This window comes from Phalacrocorax aristotelis, chromosome 6 (genome assembly GCF_949628215.1).
Source record: "Phalacrocorax aristotelis chromosome 6, bGulAri2.1, whole genome shotgun sequence".
Classification (NCBI taxonomy): Eukaryota; Metazoa; Chordata; class Aves; order Suliformes; family Phalacrocoracidae; genus Phalacrocorax; species Phalacrocorax aristotelis.
Window position 1 is genome coordinate 15,225,569 of NC_134281.1, and position 17,048 is coordinate 15,242,616.

The window sequence follows — 17,048 nt, forward strand, 5'->3', positions numbered from 1 at the left end:
CCAATACCCTATGTAATTCCTAATAAATTCAGATTGAAGGGGAGAATTAAACTTGTAAGTGTGAGCACAGTTAAGTATTGAAACAGCCAGTGATGTGTTTAGTGGGACAAAGGAAACAACCTAACAGTATTAAGATTGAATTATTCTGTACTTGAAATTATCTACATCCAAACCTCAGGTAATTATCACAGATATTACCTGATACTTAAGATTTGCCAAAAAATCCCCTTTGATTTCTGTTTCCCTGACCCTTTTCTTAAGGCAATGATACAGGCCTGCTTCAGAAGGGGGAAAATTGGGGAGAAGGGTGGCACAAAGAAAAGGGGAAACTACATCAAGCACCAGACATTCTTATGTGTACATGAATCACTTTGGAAAATGAAGTGGCTGGTCTTAGGAGTAAGTTTCCCTTTTGAGAGGGATGTGTGCACGGAGGAGACAAAGGGTAGGCTACATGGTAGATCTTGGGATTCCTGCTTAGAAATCTGTGAACCTTCAGGGTCTTTTTACATTGATTATTAGTGTAAAATACATGAATGTATTTCTACCTGGCTGTAATTAGAACAGTATCTGTTTAAAACTAAATTTTGACTTAATGCCTTCAGGGGTACCAAAACAGCAACATCTATCTATGGTTTGAATTCCATGGTTTTATAGAACCCTAAAAGTAATTTGTTTGTCTTGCAAAAAGTCTTACCTAAACTATTGTGAGCTTAAGTATCTAAACATTATTAGATTTCTATATATGATAAATTAGTTAGGGGTTCATCAGATACTTAAAGTAGTTCCCTGGTCTGTCTCTTTCCAAGAAGAATAAATATTTATGGTATTTACTCATCCAAGGGGATAAGCAGAACAAAAATAACCCTGTTCTAAAGTCATGTTTAGTATAAATAGGCATGGTAAAGTTTTAGAATTATGCTTAGTCAAAGATAACTTGTGAGGTTAAGCATTAAGATACTCATCAGCTTCTGGAGCAACAGTGATAGGATGGAGGCAAGTAAGTATTTTGCTCAAACTAATCTTTTTCTCCCAACAAGCACTGGAGAATTTTGCAAGATTTCTGTAAAATACGTAGAACATAGTATGTGACTTCTATTAAAATATAAAATAGTGTGGTATTTAGTGACCTAAAAAACAGTAATTATTTATCTGGGGGGAGACTATTAACTTTAAAATGGCTTTTTATCAACATCTACCTGCTTAAAAACTTTTAAGAAAATAAATGTATGTGTACTGCATGAATTGACGGTAAAGAGAGACTGTGGGTATGTGGTAGATGTTTGGGGGGGAGGGTGTGTGTGTGTCTGGTTTTGCTTTTATTTTAAAACTTAGTAATGGATTACTTTTCCCCTCCTCCCCCTACTCTAAGGGGGCAGAACCTCGGATTCGCCACACTCTGTTTTCTCAATTAATACTGGTCTTGGTGGACATGATACTGACTTGAGGCAGCACGACGTATCCGACCCTGCTGTTACTGACACACATGGCCTCATTAAACTGCTTTTAGAAACACTAGCTAGTGCAGGACACTTGGATTCATCGTTGGCACGGTCTGTAAATCAAGCTTTAGGATTAAGCACTGATGAAATTGAAGAGGATATGAGACAAAAATATGAATATGAATCCATTCCAGCACAGGACAGAGATGACCATGAGCTTCCTAATACTGCTCAGGCTGAAAATATTAACTTTAAGGACCCACAGAGCCCAGTGATGCTGGAAACTGATGCAGCATGCTTATCTTACCCTGTTGATGTTGATCTACGGCTTTCAGCTAATGAAGTAGGCCTTGAACACATGCTACATTTAAAAGTAAGTGAAACTGCCCTGTATGTAGATGCTGATAATGAATGTACTATTTTCATAAATGTTATGATACTGAATGGAAAAAAACGTACTTTTTTACATAGGTAAACATAGATAAGCACTAACTTTTCTGTGAAGAAGCTTTTCTGTAGGTAGTACAGTGTATATGTAGGTAGGAGTATATATGGAAATTTACTCACTCTAGCGATAGAACAAGAAGAAACAGCTTCAATGTGCATCAGGCGACGTTTAGATTGGGTATTAGGAAAAATTTCTTCACTGAAAGAGTGGTCAGGCATTGGAACAGGTTGCCCAGAGAGGTAGTAGAGTCACCATCCCTGGAGGTATTTAAAAGATATGTAGACATGGCACTTCAGGGCATGGTTTAGGAGACACGGTGGTGTTGGGTTGGCTTTTGGACTTGATGATCCTAGAGGTTTTTTCCAACCTTAATGATTCTGTGATAGCATATAACTGGCAAACACCCTTTGAAGAAGGCTTTTGTGCTTGGGGTTCAGAGTGCCCCAGCTGCTTGCTCAATCACATTACTCTACGGAGTGGTTGTTCTATGATCTCTGTTATCGATACTTTTACATGAAGCCCAGTTTCTAAGTCATAGAGCAGGAAAGAGTTTGTCCTACCTGTAATCTCTGTGCTGTTTTTCTTCTAGCCGTCTGAACTGGGAGATGAAATTGGATTGTTCAAGGGCTTCATACTAGTTGCAGGCAGTTCCCCAGTAATGCTGATGTCTCATGGCTTTAGTCAGCTACGAAGACAACAGTCTGAAAAAGGCTAAGGAGCAGACAGTCTTGCTAATTTCTTCCCCTCTGCCTCCTTTCCTCCCTGCCCCACCCAGCTTCTGTACTCTAAGGCATGTGCTCAGGTCTGTCTTACTTAATGATAGACCATCAGTAAAGACATCTCTCTCAGAAATTATCAATTAGGTAAATTAAATATATAAGTACCTCATGTAAACACTTTGAAGTTTGACTTGACTTGATTGACAGTAAAATGGCTGGTGAACACTCAGGTGTGTTCTTACTGTCAGCTGTTCAGAATGTAAAAGCTTAATAGCTACCAAAAAAGTTTTTAGTTGAGAATTTTTATTGTTTTTCAGGAAGCAAGCACTGGAAGTGTAAGTAGTTTTGAAGACTATAGTCCCTGTCCTAGTACACCTATAGAACATGTCTATCGCAGGCAACATTCCAACTCAAATAATATAGGAGAGGTTGGAATGCACTGGAAACTTATTCCAATTACAGGTAAGATGGGTTTATGGCTTCTGTTGCTACAAATAGTGAATGAAAATACATTCTAAAGGTTTGTATCTTTCATAGATCCCATTCTTGGGTCACGTGTTGGTACACAAGCATATACATATAGCCTATGCAGTTGTTTCTGATACTTGATTAGTACAGAACTCTGCTGGATGAAAACATATGCTTTCAGATTAAAACATCAGAAAGCGTTGGAGGAGATATTTGTTCACAGGCCTTCAACTCATCTCGACTACTTCTGTATCATGTTATTGTTCATTTCTTCACGATAACATAATCTAAACTTCTGACAATGGTAAGGAAACCTGAGTCCTATTTTTGAAAGCAAACTTGGGCACACGTGTGTATTAACAAACCCATCCTAACTCAGTTTTGGTTTGAATTTGAGACTTTTCTTTGGCTTTGGACATCAAATACCATTTTTGTGCTCATTCTTGCTTATTCTTCCTTCTCTTGTAAGAGAAGATTAATGCATTAATAGATACTCTTAAGTGATGGCTTTTGATGACATACATCTTGGATGTGAAGAAACAGAATGTTCTAGGCTTTCTTTTTGAGGTGGTGTTTGAATATCTGGTTTTAAAATCTATCCAAGAATCCTATTTCTGGAGTCACTGTAGAAGGACTTGTCTTAAGCAGTGAAGAATTTGACTCTTAATCTGCAAAGATAACTACTTCAGCAGCTCTTTAACATCTGTTCTTTCCAAGGTTGTTTTCAGGCAGTTGTCTCTTTGCTGGTAATACCTTGTAAGCGGATATGTCAAAGAAACCAAAGAGTGTGTTTGAAAACATAAATAATACTTTAATAGTTGCTGAAGTGTGTGTTTGTGGGTTTTGCTCTTTCCTCATGCACTTTTTTTTTTTTGTGAAGACTTGTGACCCAAAGGTGTAGATCTATGAAGGATGCCACCTTCAGAGAATTCTATTTAGATAATTTCAACTAAAGTTACCCTTATTTTATTTTTCCTAATCCTGTTTTTTACATGTTAGAAAATACTTTGGATTTCATATTCAGCAGTATATCCTTTTGTTTAAATTCTGCTTAATATTGTTTAATAAAAACCTTTCTTTAAAGGCTTTTCTTTTTTAAAAACAAAGTTTCTTTCTTTCTGGAAAACTCTGAAGAATAATCTGATCAGTTCTTAACCATATATCTCTTAAACTTTTTTCCTAATATAAATGTTGCAGAAACTTTCCATTAAAGCAAGATGAGTGGATTGTATATTAATGTTCTCAATAACCTTAGGACTTGAAATTTTACCTGTATTGGGGGTGCGGACAGGAGAGCCACAGAACAAAATTTCATTGCTAAAAATTGGTATGCAACTGATGATCTGTATTAAAATATAAGAAGTTATAAAAATAGCCCCAAATTTAAAGCCATAGTACAGCTTTTATTCTTCTTACCAGGACTTGCTTATAGTACTATATTTCTTGATGACAGCAGTGACATAGCTCAAGAAGAATGGGATACGTAACATATTCTTAGGTACCTTGCATCTTAAATGAGCTTCAACTGAGTTTATTCTGTTAACATAATTCGGTGCTGAGTTCTTCGAAGTCTCTTAAAATTAATATAGATGTGCATACAAAAGGTGTAGATCAACACTGAAGGTATAAGGCAACAGAAAAAAGGTTCAAATAAAATAGAATAGAACTAATTGGAATAACCTGATTAATATCTGCATTTAGTGCTTTTAAAGAAAACTAGAAATTTGAGTTGACACAAAGATGTGCTTTGAAGGATGAAGAAAGAACATACAGTTTCATTGATAAGGAAAATAAAATGGAACCACGTTTCTAGTTTCTCTGTATAACTCTGGTGGCATAAAATAACTATGAGGTGATAATGTCTCCTTGAAAAAGGGATGCTGTTAGTGTTTTCCTTTTAGATCTGGACGTGATCAAGTTAGGGACTGAACAGAACTTCTTTCAACTGGCTACAAAAACTACTGCATTCCAAAATAACGCTGATTTTTAGAAACTGCCTATACTATGGTGGTTATTGCTTCTCCTCCAGAAATCTGGTTTCTGCTTACATTATTAGCTTTAACAATAATACAACACTTTAAAAGCCCCCAAGAACCTCAAACTAAACCAACAAAGAAAGCCTCTTTTGAAGTATTTATGCAACAGATGCATACTGAAATGCCTGTATCTGAAATACCTGTGTACATCATTGGTTGCAACAAAGCGCTAGATTTTGTTTCAAAAGTATGCTTTTGTTTCTTTTTAATGTGGGTGGTGAAGAAACCGCATGCTGCAGAACTGATCTAAGGTTTAGATGAGAGGCTTTCAGTGCTCCTTGCAGCATAACCAATTCTTCCTATTGATAATTACCGTAAGACTTGTGTCCTACCTTTCTAAGCAAAAAACCTCCTGTTCCCAACTGCAAGATCAGATATGCAGCTTGCAGTCTAACCCTGAAAGGCAGGGTGTGGCTAAAAAAAACTTCTGAAAATCTGAGGATTATAACCTAGTAGCAAAGGAAAATATTTGAATGATTTGTCACCCTGCTTGATTTCTAATTTGATTTTTTTTTTAATTAAGGCGGTTCCTGTTATGCTTAATCAGATGTTCTCTCTGGGAAAATAACTTGTGTTCTGCTTTTCTGAGCAAAGTTTGACTTTACTGTTCTACTGTCTTATGAGTTATTAAATTTTCTGTTTCTGTGTCTCAGTGGACAGTAACACTTGAGTCTTTGGATTTAAGTTGATTGGAGGGGGGCAGCACAACGGTAATGCTGTTCTAAACCTGTCAGTTGTTTATCACTTTCAAACCTGAGATGATGATGATTAACTCTTCTTATATAGGTCTGAAATCACCAGAAGAACCACTGGTGTATTTACCGCCAAAGGATGCCTTTCCTAATGACCCCCGGGTAATAAATAGACAGAGAAGTTCTGATTATCAGTTTCCATACTCTCCATTTTCAGACACACAAAAGGGGACAGCAGAAGATGGACTTTATAAAAGACAAGCGGAGAAACTTGAAGATCAGTGTGGTCTAGCAGATCACCCTTTTACAACTAAGCATTCCATTAGTGCAATAATAGAAACTACGCTATTAGAAGAATATAATCTCTTTGCAAAAAAGATTCAGGAAATTTTGCAGCAAAAGAATATCGCTTATGTCAGTGGTATGTCCACACCAGTCTTCTCTGCCCGAGAGAGGATAATGAGACTTTCCGAATACATATGTTTACACACATCAGAGATTTCTGTCCAAGAATATATAGAGACACTGAGTGAAAAGTTGAATAGTGTTATTTTGTCCTCTTCGTGCATTAGGCATACTCCACCAATTTATTCTAGTCCAGAATTGGCAGATGTGGTTAGTAATGCTGCATTGAATCCTCCACCCGACACGTTACCTGTTTGTAGGGACTCTGACATGGTGTTATCAGAGCCATTGTGTAATAACATGGTGGAAGATCTGGATCCTAATGAGCAGCATTCATCAAGCTTAGCCATAGTGAATGAGGAAATAAATCATGTGAATGCTAAAACAGAAGATATGTTGACATCTGATCAGACCTCTTCCAGTGGTGATCTGATGGAGCCACCGGAAAAGACACTCAAATCCCCAGAGAACTTAAACATTTCAACCCAACCAGCCCTTTCCGATTTTATAAGCCAGTTGAAACCTGAAGTATTTAACAGTTTGGTCAAAATTATTAAAGATGTACAGAAAAACACTGTGAAATTCTATATTCATGAAGAGGAGGAAAGCGTTCTCTGCAAAGAAATCAAGGTAAATATGTTCCACTTCAACTTCTCTCTGGTGTTAAATTAGAATAGAGTGCCTGCTTAAAACTGCGCTTGCAGACATAAGGTAGTCTGAAATTTGCTTCAAAAAAGGTTAATAGTGACAGTGAATTGGGAAAGTAGGCTGTCCTGTCCCACTTCTCGGTTCAGGTTCTGAGGTAGTCTTGCTTGTATTTGGCTTTTACGTAAGTCTCTTTCTGATGGTTGGAAAGCAGAACAGGCTGTAGTTTGGTTCTTTCTGAAGATACTGCTGGGATGGGGGGTAGCCTTATGGAAAAAAGAGAACAAGGGCAAATATGTGATAGCATACCTTTTTAGAAAGAATACATGAAAAGGCTCTGTGTGTGGTTTTGGGTTTTTTTTTCCCCTTCCCCTCCAGTTAATAGTACAGGTAACTTTTGGAGATTACTGTTCTTCTGCATTTAAATGGCAAGGATGAAAGTTGAAAGTGAAATAATAAAAACTTGTGGCTGTACTTGGAAATGCATGCAGTTCTGATGGACCGTCTGTTGGCCATTTATGCACCGTTCTGTAAGAATGATTGACTTGCTGACACGGCCGATTTCTGTGTTGCTATGTTATTCCCATTAATATATTGGAAAGACAAGGAAAACAGTCCCTCTGAGATTCATTTGAGAGGAAAACTTACTTAACACGGTCATTGTGTGGGGAGTTTTGCTTGAACTACCTATTCTTTTTTTTTTTTTTTTTTCACCATCTTCTCTTTCTGTGGTGTTAGGAATATCTTACAAAGTTAGGTAATACAGAGTGCCATCCAGAACAGTTCCTTATCAGAAGAGCTGCTTTAGATAAACTGTTGATAATTATTCAAAATGAAGACATCGCCAACCTCATCCATAAGGTATTTCATATATGTAAATGTGTACTATAGAAAGCTACTGTTAAAACATAGTGAGACAACCTTGTTTTGAGCCAGGCTGCGTTCTCATATCAACATAGCATTTTAAATGGTGTCCTGCATTTAGCTGCTATCTGAAGAAGCAAAAATGGTGGTGGTGAATACTTTGTCTTGTTCCATCATATACCCCTAACTTCTACCACCTCCACATACACACTAATGCAGATTTATCATTAATAGTTGCAGTGTTGTAGAGAGGCCTTGAGTAATTCTGCTCCTGGTTCGGTGATGCTCCAAGGGCAAGTGAAGGCAGCTGAGGTTACCAGAGGTATTCCTGACAGCCGTGGTTGATGAACCTGTGCTGGACAGGAAGTAAAATTACTTTAAGTGCTTAACCTCTATTGCCTACTCCTGTAATGTTTTTGAGAGGCACCTCCCAATGCAAGAGAAAAAATAATTCTTTGAAAATGTGTTTTGAAGTTTGATCTCTGGTATTAAGTGGGGAAGTTCTGTAGGCTTTTTTTAATGATCTTTGGTATACATATCTGATTAATAACATTTTTAAACAGATACCTGGCTTAGTAACTTTGAAGAGGCTTTCTTGTGTCAGCTTTGCGGGTGTCGATAGTTTGGATGATGTGAAAAATCACACTTACAATGAATTATTTGTATCTGGTGGTTTTGTTGTGTCAGATGAATCTGTCCTTAATCCAGAGTCCATCACTACAGGTAAGTGTGATGCTTTCTGAAGCTTTAAAACAGACAAAAAAAGCCTAATGCTTTCATATGTGAGAGAGATGCCATACTCATTGCAGTGAAGAATCAAGTCTTCCAATTCTCAGGTCTTCTAATTTTTGTGAGTTTTCTTTGAGACCTTCAGCTAATTCAGTCTCTTTCTTTACCTCTGGCCTTTTTGGAGAACATGTTTCTGGGAAACGTGAACTTGGAGATCTTGTCTTTCTAAGTTTGTGTTAGATTGCGTAGTTAGGTATATGGCATCTTTTACTCTTTACCACTCAATCTACAAATATGCTAGGGAAAAATATTGAAAAACTGTAATTTTTTCACTTTTTCTTTATTTGAGATTGAATCGTTAACGAAGCTACCAGTTTTTAAAATAGATATTCTAGCAAGGCAGACCACATGTGACTGAATACCACTGCTGGGTATCTGACCTACACAAAAGATGTTTGGTTTTGGAATATTGTTGGCTAATCTGCTAGGAAGAAAACCTAAAGTACTAGGCTGATGTTCATAGTTGTGTAACTACACTTTAATGAAAATGGAAAGAAGCTTTATGTATACACTGAAGGACTCATTTCAGTTTGCATACCACAAAATTTAACTTCTATTCAATATCTCCAAAACAGATAAACTAAAACAGTTCTTAAAGTTTCTGGAGGATCTCAATACCCCAGATGGGAAATGGCAGTGGAAAGTCCACTGCAAAATACAAAAAAAACTTAAAGAGCTGGGGAGGTAAGTAGCATTCTTCAAATCCCAGTTGTTACAAAGCTTCAGCTTTAATTATGCTCTCCAAAACCCAATTAAGTAGAACTTGCTGTTTTGTTTGTCGTTTGACTTACTTGATTTACGGTTGGTCTAAATATTATCTTTCTAATAGTGTGCTTTGTCGTCTATTACAGAATGAACGCTAATGCCCTGAGCCTGCTGACCCTTCTGAATACCTTTCAGAAGAAGCATTTGGTTGAGATTCTGTCTTACCACAATTGTGATTCTCAAACTCGAAATGCTCCCGAGTTAGACTGTCTCATTAGGCTTCAGGCTCAAAACATACAGCAGCGACACGTTGTCTTCTTAACAGGTAAGAAGAAAATGTGTGAATGCTTCTCTTCCTCTTTTGATAATAGGCGCTAATTAATGCAAAATCTCCTTGTATGTATTTAGAAAAGAATCTCAGAACACTTTCAAATTACGTTGATAATGGAATAGTGGTTGCTACTGTTGATGACTTTATGCAAAATTTTAAAAACCTTGTTGGGTATCACAACTCAGTTACTGAAGAAAACAGCCTTCCTCCTGCTGACGCTCACAAAAGACAATCAGGTAATATGAAACGCGCTTATGCTTTCTTTAGCTAATTTGATGTGTGGGGTGGAGGTCCTTGAAATAGTGTACCTTTGCTCTTGTAAATGACCACTGCAGACAGCAAGGAAAACCCAACTCTCAAGCTACTCTTCTATTTTTAAATGATGGGGGAAAAGCAGCTGGGATGGAGTGCCCAAGGAGACCTTAACTAGAACATTATAGGCTGATGTGGTAGTCAGGAAAGTTAGATGTATGCCATAGTGGTGTAACTGTCTGTTCTCAGGAGAAGGATAAATGTAATGGTAGCTTTTAGAAAGCGTAACTGAAGGACTGAGATGTCAGTAATTGTACTGCTTTAATTGTCTGATCAAATACTCACCTACTGTGTAACTTTAGATGCTGTTTTGACATTAACCCCTTTGGAGCTGGGAGTTGGGATTTCCCAACACTAAACATGAACACGATGCGCAGAAGCTTTTAGCATCGGAATAACTGGACACTCACACAGAGGGTTAAGTGTGTATGTTGATTAAGTGAACAAGAGTGGCAGAAGACCAAGACTTAACTGATATTGGACTTACAGACCTGAAGCGTAACACTGTGTGAGTAGTGTATAGCTTCTCTAACAAAAGTTTGTATTTCAATAGAATAGGACTTTCTCTTTTTTTTGATGTAGTTCTTGTAGAAAACGATGAAAAGGATGAGGAGGACATGTCTCTGGATTCAGGGGATGAAACATCACAAATAGAAATCTGCAATGATGCCTCTGATGCTCATTTGGAAGCTTTGCAGACAGAGGCCAAGGGCTCACATGGAGTAGATGCAAAAGAAAGCTGCTTATCAGTTACAGAGTTATCTCCCGAAGTGCAAATTGGCTCGATGGAAAAGACTTCCAAAAGTGACTTGGAAGAGATACAACCAATTACTCCAGTTTCTACAACATGCTCTGCTGAAGGGGAAAAACACAACTCTGTTGAACAAACTCCTTTCAATAACTTCCAAGTTTATAGCAGACAATTAAACATGTCCCATCAGTTCAGTCACTTTAATGTACTCACTCATCAGACTTTTCTAGGAACAACATACTCGATTTCTTCTGCAAGTCAAAACCAAGAAGGGGGCAATTATTTTCTATCTGCTTACAGTCAGAGCATGGATACAGAAAAGCCACCATTGCCCAGTGGTTGGGATATCAATGGTGATTCTTCCGGGCCATATTCAAAACAGAACTAAACTCCTGACTCTCTTTTTATAAGTTGCTGTGGACTTTTCTGTTTCTAAAATGGTGGATTAACAATTTCTATTTTATTCTGGAACAAAATGTTTCTTGTCCTTGATCTCAAATGTTTTCTTGTCTTATTTAAATCCTGCTGGCCTGTACGTGTTGGAAGCATCTGAAAATTGAAATAAATATATATTTTTTAACGTTTACTGTACTTGAATTATCTTGTTTGTTGGCACTTTTAAGTTTCTACATTTGTATTTGACCTGTACCTGGGCTTCAGTTTGAGGTCTGTTTTAATGTAAAACTGAATGTTTGCTTAAAATGTGTGAAACAGCGACTTTTTTTTTTAACTGTAAGAGTATCCAAATAACTTTCCTTTACATAAATATCAAAACTTATGTATTTATTTGACATTTGAAACAAATTTTGTACAAATGTTTTTACATAGCTCTAAGGCAGTGTAGTTATTTTAATGACTATATACTGGATTTTGGCTAAATACCTCAATTAGAGTAACTAATGGTGCAGTTCCATTACAAAGACAAAATAAACTCTTAATGCACAAGGGACTTGCTAACACATGGCATTGTCTGTGGTTTTTGTATTGTTTTCCAAGTATGTGAGAAACATTCCCAAACTTTCTTTCCTGAATAGCAGTTATCTTTGCATGTAACTGGTACTCCACGCTTACTACAGCACTGTCAGAGTGAGCTTGCAACTTGTATCGTGCCATTGTCATCACAGTAATGAGAGAAGGACAAAACCTGCTTTTAATGACTGTGGTAGTTCAGTTGGCATTAGAGAATCGGCAGTCCTCTCTCACTTCCCCATAATGCTTACTGATGCTTTGTTTTTTTAACTAGTGTTGTCATAAGTACAGTGTCTTATCTGTTTCTTAATCTTGTCCTTAATTTCACATCTGCCGAGTTATCAACTTATTTTTCCCCAGTTATTATATCTTAATTGGTGAATTTTGTACGTCATCTTTTGATCTGTGCTTCTGGCAGACAGCAGCTGCCTGTAAATAGCTGTGGAGGCTCAAGACTACCCTTGCTACTACAGTGCTCGTTTTCCACATACTGATGCTCTTGATGCATAGGTTTACTGCTCTTGTCTTTAGGTTGTCTGAAGTTGTATGTTTGGGTTTTTTCCTGTTTTGTAATTAGATTGTTAATGCTCTTATGTAGGGCGTGTGGTTTAGTACCAGGTGACAGTGTTTGAAACTATATGACCCCAAACTCACAAAATTAACTGGGACAGTATTATTGGTTAAAAAAGGGCAGCTTTTAACAAACAAAACCTCTAGACTTCCGTGAAGTCAAATGTCTTCCCTTCTATTAACAGTTGTTAATTTAAGCAAAAAAAGTCTTGAACAAACCTGTGCTAGGCTAGTGTAGCAGCTGTTACCCTTGTCCCTACCCCCAAACATGGCAAATCATCTTTTTTTTTTTTTTTTTTTCAAAGAACTCCCTTGTATCAATAAACCTTCATGGATTTTGTGAAGAATTGTTCTGCCACCTACACCTTCAAGGGCAGATTCTCACCGACTGCATGCTCTGCCATACCAATGGACAAATGCACCTTTAGTCCTTTGCTACTGCTGTAAGATACCTCAGGTTACGGCTAAGAACAGTTGCTGCTGGGAGGAATCTCTGAGGTTCTGGTGTTTATCGTGTGATAGCACAGAACAACTACTGTGAAGTCAGGTTATGCATCTTCTGCAGAGAGCTAGAAGAGAAACAGTTTTATCCCAGATCGTCCTACCTTCGTAAAACAAAAAGCAAATTGATGTAAACATTTAATTCTGACTCGATGCATCAAATCCTGATCTGTTCAGACCTTGTTCATAAGAAAATGTCCTTAAACTGAATTCTACTGCCTTGGGCCCAGCCCACTATGTTAAATGCTGCTGTCCTGTTTTAACTGAGAGTTTGTAGTCAGCACTTCTGTGGTCTTAAAATCTGGAATTACTTAAGTTAATAGCCATTGTCTAAGCCTAAAAGCTGTCTGAAGAGTTAAGTACAAGCAGTTTCACACAGTTAAAAATACCAACAAAGTCTACCCAAGCCACTCAGAATGCATCTTAATCTTTTTATTTATCAAAATACATATGCTGGTTTCCACGAAAACCCATGTAACATTTTCATACAGTGTTTTGGTGATTTATATTAAATGGACATAGGTCTTCAGGCAGCATGAAGACATTTTGAACAGCCAACACACCATCATTAGTTTAATGTATCTTCAATATCATAAGCAACATGACCCTGTACTCTATCAAAGCTCACATAATTTAAATAGTTCATTTAAAGAGAGATGGTTCATAATTACAGTAGCAAAGTGCTGTGCCTATACATTTTAAGTATTCAGAACATTCATATGTACCTTTCAAAATGGTGAAATAAAGTTCTCTTCTTGAGCTATAGCGGGAATCAGCGCAGACTCCAACTCCTTCTGCTTCTGCAGGAGGCCCTGAGATAAACACAAATGTGAATGTGGCATCATCCTCGTGCAGCTTGAACTAGTGAAGTGTCACTGCTTCATATTTTAGAACCATTTGCTTGTTAAGGCTCAATGCTTTTAAAACACACAGTTTTTTAAAAAAGCAGCACAATATAATACATTCAGTGGAGAGGGAGCGCAGGATTCCCTATTTTCTGCAGAGGCCTTGAAGCATGACTGAAATGGAAGCCTGTCCAGTTTCTAGGGATGACTCTGCAGAGCAAGAAAGACATCTCCATTGTATTAACTGTAACTTGCTCACTCCTCTGCACTGTCGTTACATTTGTGGTCTTTTAGCGTTTTCTTGTGTGAAGCTGGACCCCAAACCTTGATGGGTACCAGCTTCTAGTCCTGATGTAAATTATGCGCTAAGCGGAAGGCCAGCGTTACCATTTGAACTAGAACAGTGGCAGATGCTTTAGGATATGCGTATTTTCTCTCAAAAGGTAAAAGGTTCCTGCTTTGTTAATGGCTCTGGTAAGTAAGTCCTAGACAATGGTGAAAACCTGTAACAGAACTCTTGGAAGTGCATCCTTGGAAGTGTGATAACTAATAAATGTTATCAGTGTGTCAGGTACATTCATAAATATGAAATAAGTTTTTTTACTGTAATTGATAGGATCATATGTATTGCTACATCTGGCCCCTCGGTCTCTACCCATTTTAGACTTGTCAGAAGGAATTTGGTACCGAGGAAGTTTGTTTACAAAATAAATAAAAGAGGGAAAAAAGGTTACACTGGTATTTTTTCCTCAGCGTTACGAGCCCTTTCTCAAAGGTGAGGCTTATAGGCTGCTGGCACAGCACAGTAGAGACCTAACACAAGCCTGCGGGTACTACAACAATTTAGTTATGAGATTCCTGGTGGCACAGAAGGGGAGAGAGGTCATGCAGAACTGGCATCAGTTAGCAAAGCTGCCTGTTACACCTCACACTGCATCACTCCAAAAGCAGCAGCTGCCTACTTTCAAGCACTTGATGAATTGTTTTTTAACTAACCAACACTATCTGCTATTTCTATTAATGGGTCAGTGCCTTGGGCAGTCCCTTTGTCAATAATTACTTTTATTATAGAATGCTTTTTGCATTTAGTAGCATGTTACAAAACAAAGTCATGCAATAAAGTGCCTTAAATCAACCTGGAGCTGAGGTGAGAAACAAGTAACACTGAAAACTGGAACAAAGTCTATCATGTGGTTTGCAAAGGTCGAGCAAAGGGCCAAGCACAAAGGGCTGTGCAATACCTACACGAGGGACAAGTAGTGGGGTCTGTCTTTGCATGTCCTTGGCCATCCTGGCTCTGGCTGGCAAGCTCACTTAGTCATTGCAGGCTATGCCCTGGTGGTAGGTGGGTTTATTGCCTTAGTGACAATAAGATGCTCTGGTACCCATGGACTGGAGCACGGGGGTTTGTCCTTTTTCTTAAACTTTGTGCAAAAGAAGGGCCAAATACTTAATTCACTTTGCTGAATTAATAAACCTGGGCTTACTCCACTGACTCTTTCGATTTTAGGGAGGAAACTAAAAGTCTGTTGATAGTTTCTATTAACTGCTGTCACCTGAAATACAGGCAGAGACCTTCTGTCTGGTAACAAACGCAATGACAGAATCACCCTTCCTTTGGCAGAAGGAGGCCCTCATCTGCCCTCTGGTTTCACTGCATGGGTTCACTCCATGGGTCAGCCAGTTCAGCTAGACTGTTCACAGAACAGCCTATTTATCCATCACTCCAGCTGGGTGTGTATTTCAAAGACTAAAGACTGGTGAAATATGCTGTGAATTCCCCCAGACAAAAGAAGGCTAAAGAATGGCCAAGTATGCTGTGAATACATAATTTTAAAAACCAAGACTACATTAGCTTCTGAAATAGAGAAGTAAACTCTGCTCTTTGTCTAAATTGTATTTCATACAAAATACTGCATTACTTTTCCTTTCCCAGTGAAATAACTGCTGCAGACCAGATGTCACCTGTAGGAGTATACAATACTTAGGTTTACAAGATACACCTAAGTTCAGCAATTAATGTCCTAAATGCATTCTGCAGCTGGGAGGATTTTTAAAAATGAACTCTACGTGTTCTAACGCTCTTCCAGAGCCAATGTCCACTGAACCTTAACATTAGTTTTTAGCCACTGTTAAGACGTGATTATATACTATTTATCAAAAATGTCCCTCAGCTCCAGTCTCCTAAGTTTGCCAACATGGGTATTATCACCTTAAAACTCTTTAAATATCCACGGCTTCTGTTCACCTCAGCAAGAACAAGGATCAAACTGTGCTTTGAAGTTTGCTTCATTCTTAACCAAAATACTGGTGCCAAATGAAGCCTGAATATAAAATACTTCACAGTTGAGGATATTTAACAAAAACATAATGAGCATTGGGGAAGACCAGATCTGGTCAAACTTATTTGGAAGCCATTAGGAACTGGTAACCTTTCAGTGTCCTTGGGTCGCAACTTTTCTTAATAACTTGGGGAGCGCCACAACCCTTCATTTGCACAAGGAATTTACCTACTACTGAAGCACGACACATCCATGGCAGAACTTCTGTCTTTCTAAAGCTCAGCAGGTAATCAATAGTGTTAACTACTGGTAGTTTTGTTGTACTTCAGTCTGTCAGATTTTTCTTTCCTTTATTTTGATGATTTATGCAATTTTCCTCCCTTAAGGCAAAGAAAAATAAATAGCACTGCTAGCAATAAAGTCCTTTTAGTATGGAGCCATTCAGAAACAAGGGAAGATACCCATACATATTCATCTTTACTGTTCTTCAAGAACGAAATGCAAACCTAAAAGTAAATTTTTTAATTTTTTTTTTGTCTTGCAGTCCTGTCAGGCCATTCAGAAGCACCAAAGGAAATTCTTTGTGTGATTGTCCAGACCTGCAGTTTGAACCTTCTATGGGCCGCACCTTGTTGCCAACAGGTAGAGTATCCAATTCACTCATGTTTTAATAACTAGATGTCTGACAGTTTTTGTCCTGGTGTTCTTAGTCCCATCAGGAAAATACGTAACTTCACAGCTACCAGCTATTATCTTCGCGCTTCTTTAATTTACTGCACCATGGATCCTTAAAGACAGTCCCACCATATTCAAAATCCTTCTGGCAATGCTGAAGATCTAATCATTACCAGTAACTTACTACAAATAGAACAATATATACAAACCTACACAGCCTTTTGGCTCAGGAGCTCTTGTGTGTGTAGTATTAAACTAAACTTCATTTTATATTCACACACTAAATCAGGACAATTGACAAATCCTGAATTTTACTTTACATGCTAACAAAAAACCCTCACATAGGTAACTTGGAAGGATTTTGCAAGTGTTCACATTTAAAATTCGTGAATTGCAGTATTTTTCTAAGACTGACACATGACTACCACCCCCCTAACTCCTCTGCACCAACCACACTGCTCTGTCATAAGAGGCTTACACATGAAATGCAGGTGTGAAATTTTATGAACAAGGGTTCTAGTGTTTTGTTAAAATACTTTTCTTTCTCCCCTTGAAATTGAAACATTCTTACTACAAGCAACCCTAACTATCAAAACCTG

The 17,048-nt window shown here is 37.9% G+C and overlaps 2 protein-coding genes across 13 annotated transcripts in view; one reads left to right on the forward strand and one right to left on the reverse strand.

Annotated features, from left to right (window-relative positions):
* The window catches only part of TASOR (transcription activation suppressor), a 30,572-nt gene extending 19,006 nt beyond the window's left edge, over window positions 1-11,566 (forward strand). For 2 of the 7 annotated variants that reach the window (XM_075096152.1, XM_075096158.1), the window contains 9 exons: window positions 1,373-1,815; window positions 2,927-3,071; window positions 5,900-6,840; window positions 7,594-7,716; window positions 8,283-8,442; window positions 9,084-9,192; window positions 9,360-9,538; window positions 9,622-9,780; window positions 10,439-11,566. In XM_075096152.1, coding sequence (XP_074952253.1) covers window positions 1,373-1,815; window positions 2,927-3,071; window positions 5,900-6,840; window positions 7,594-7,716; window positions 8,283-8,442; window positions 9,084-9,192; window positions 9,360-9,538; window positions 9,622-9,780; window positions 10,439-10,995 — 2,816 coding nt within the window. In that variant the 3' untranslated portion in view covers window positions 10,996-11,566. Of the gene's footprint in view, window positions 1-1,372; window positions 1,816-2,926; window positions 3,072-5,899; window positions 6,841-7,593; window positions 7,717-8,282; window positions 8,443-9,083; window positions 9,193-9,359; window positions 9,539-9,621; window positions 9,781-10,158 lie in introns of all 7 variants that reach the window. The other 5 variants (XR_012661051.1, XM_075096155.1, XM_075096156.1 and 2 more) reach the window with 5 other exon arrangements.
* The window catches only part of CCDC66 (coiled-coil domain containing 66), a 30,372-nt gene continuing 24,699 nt past the window's right edge, over window positions 11,376-17,048 (reverse strand). For 3 of the 6 annotated variants that reach the window (XM_075096159.1, XM_075096164.1, XM_075096163.1), the window contains one exon: window positions 13,067-13,459. In XM_075096159.1, the coding sequence (XP_074952260.1) occupies window positions 13,376-13,459 (84 nt within the window). In that variant the 3' untranslated portion in view covers window positions 13,067-13,375. The other 3 variants (XM_075096160.1, XM_075096161.1, XM_075096162.1) reach the window with 3 other exon arrangements.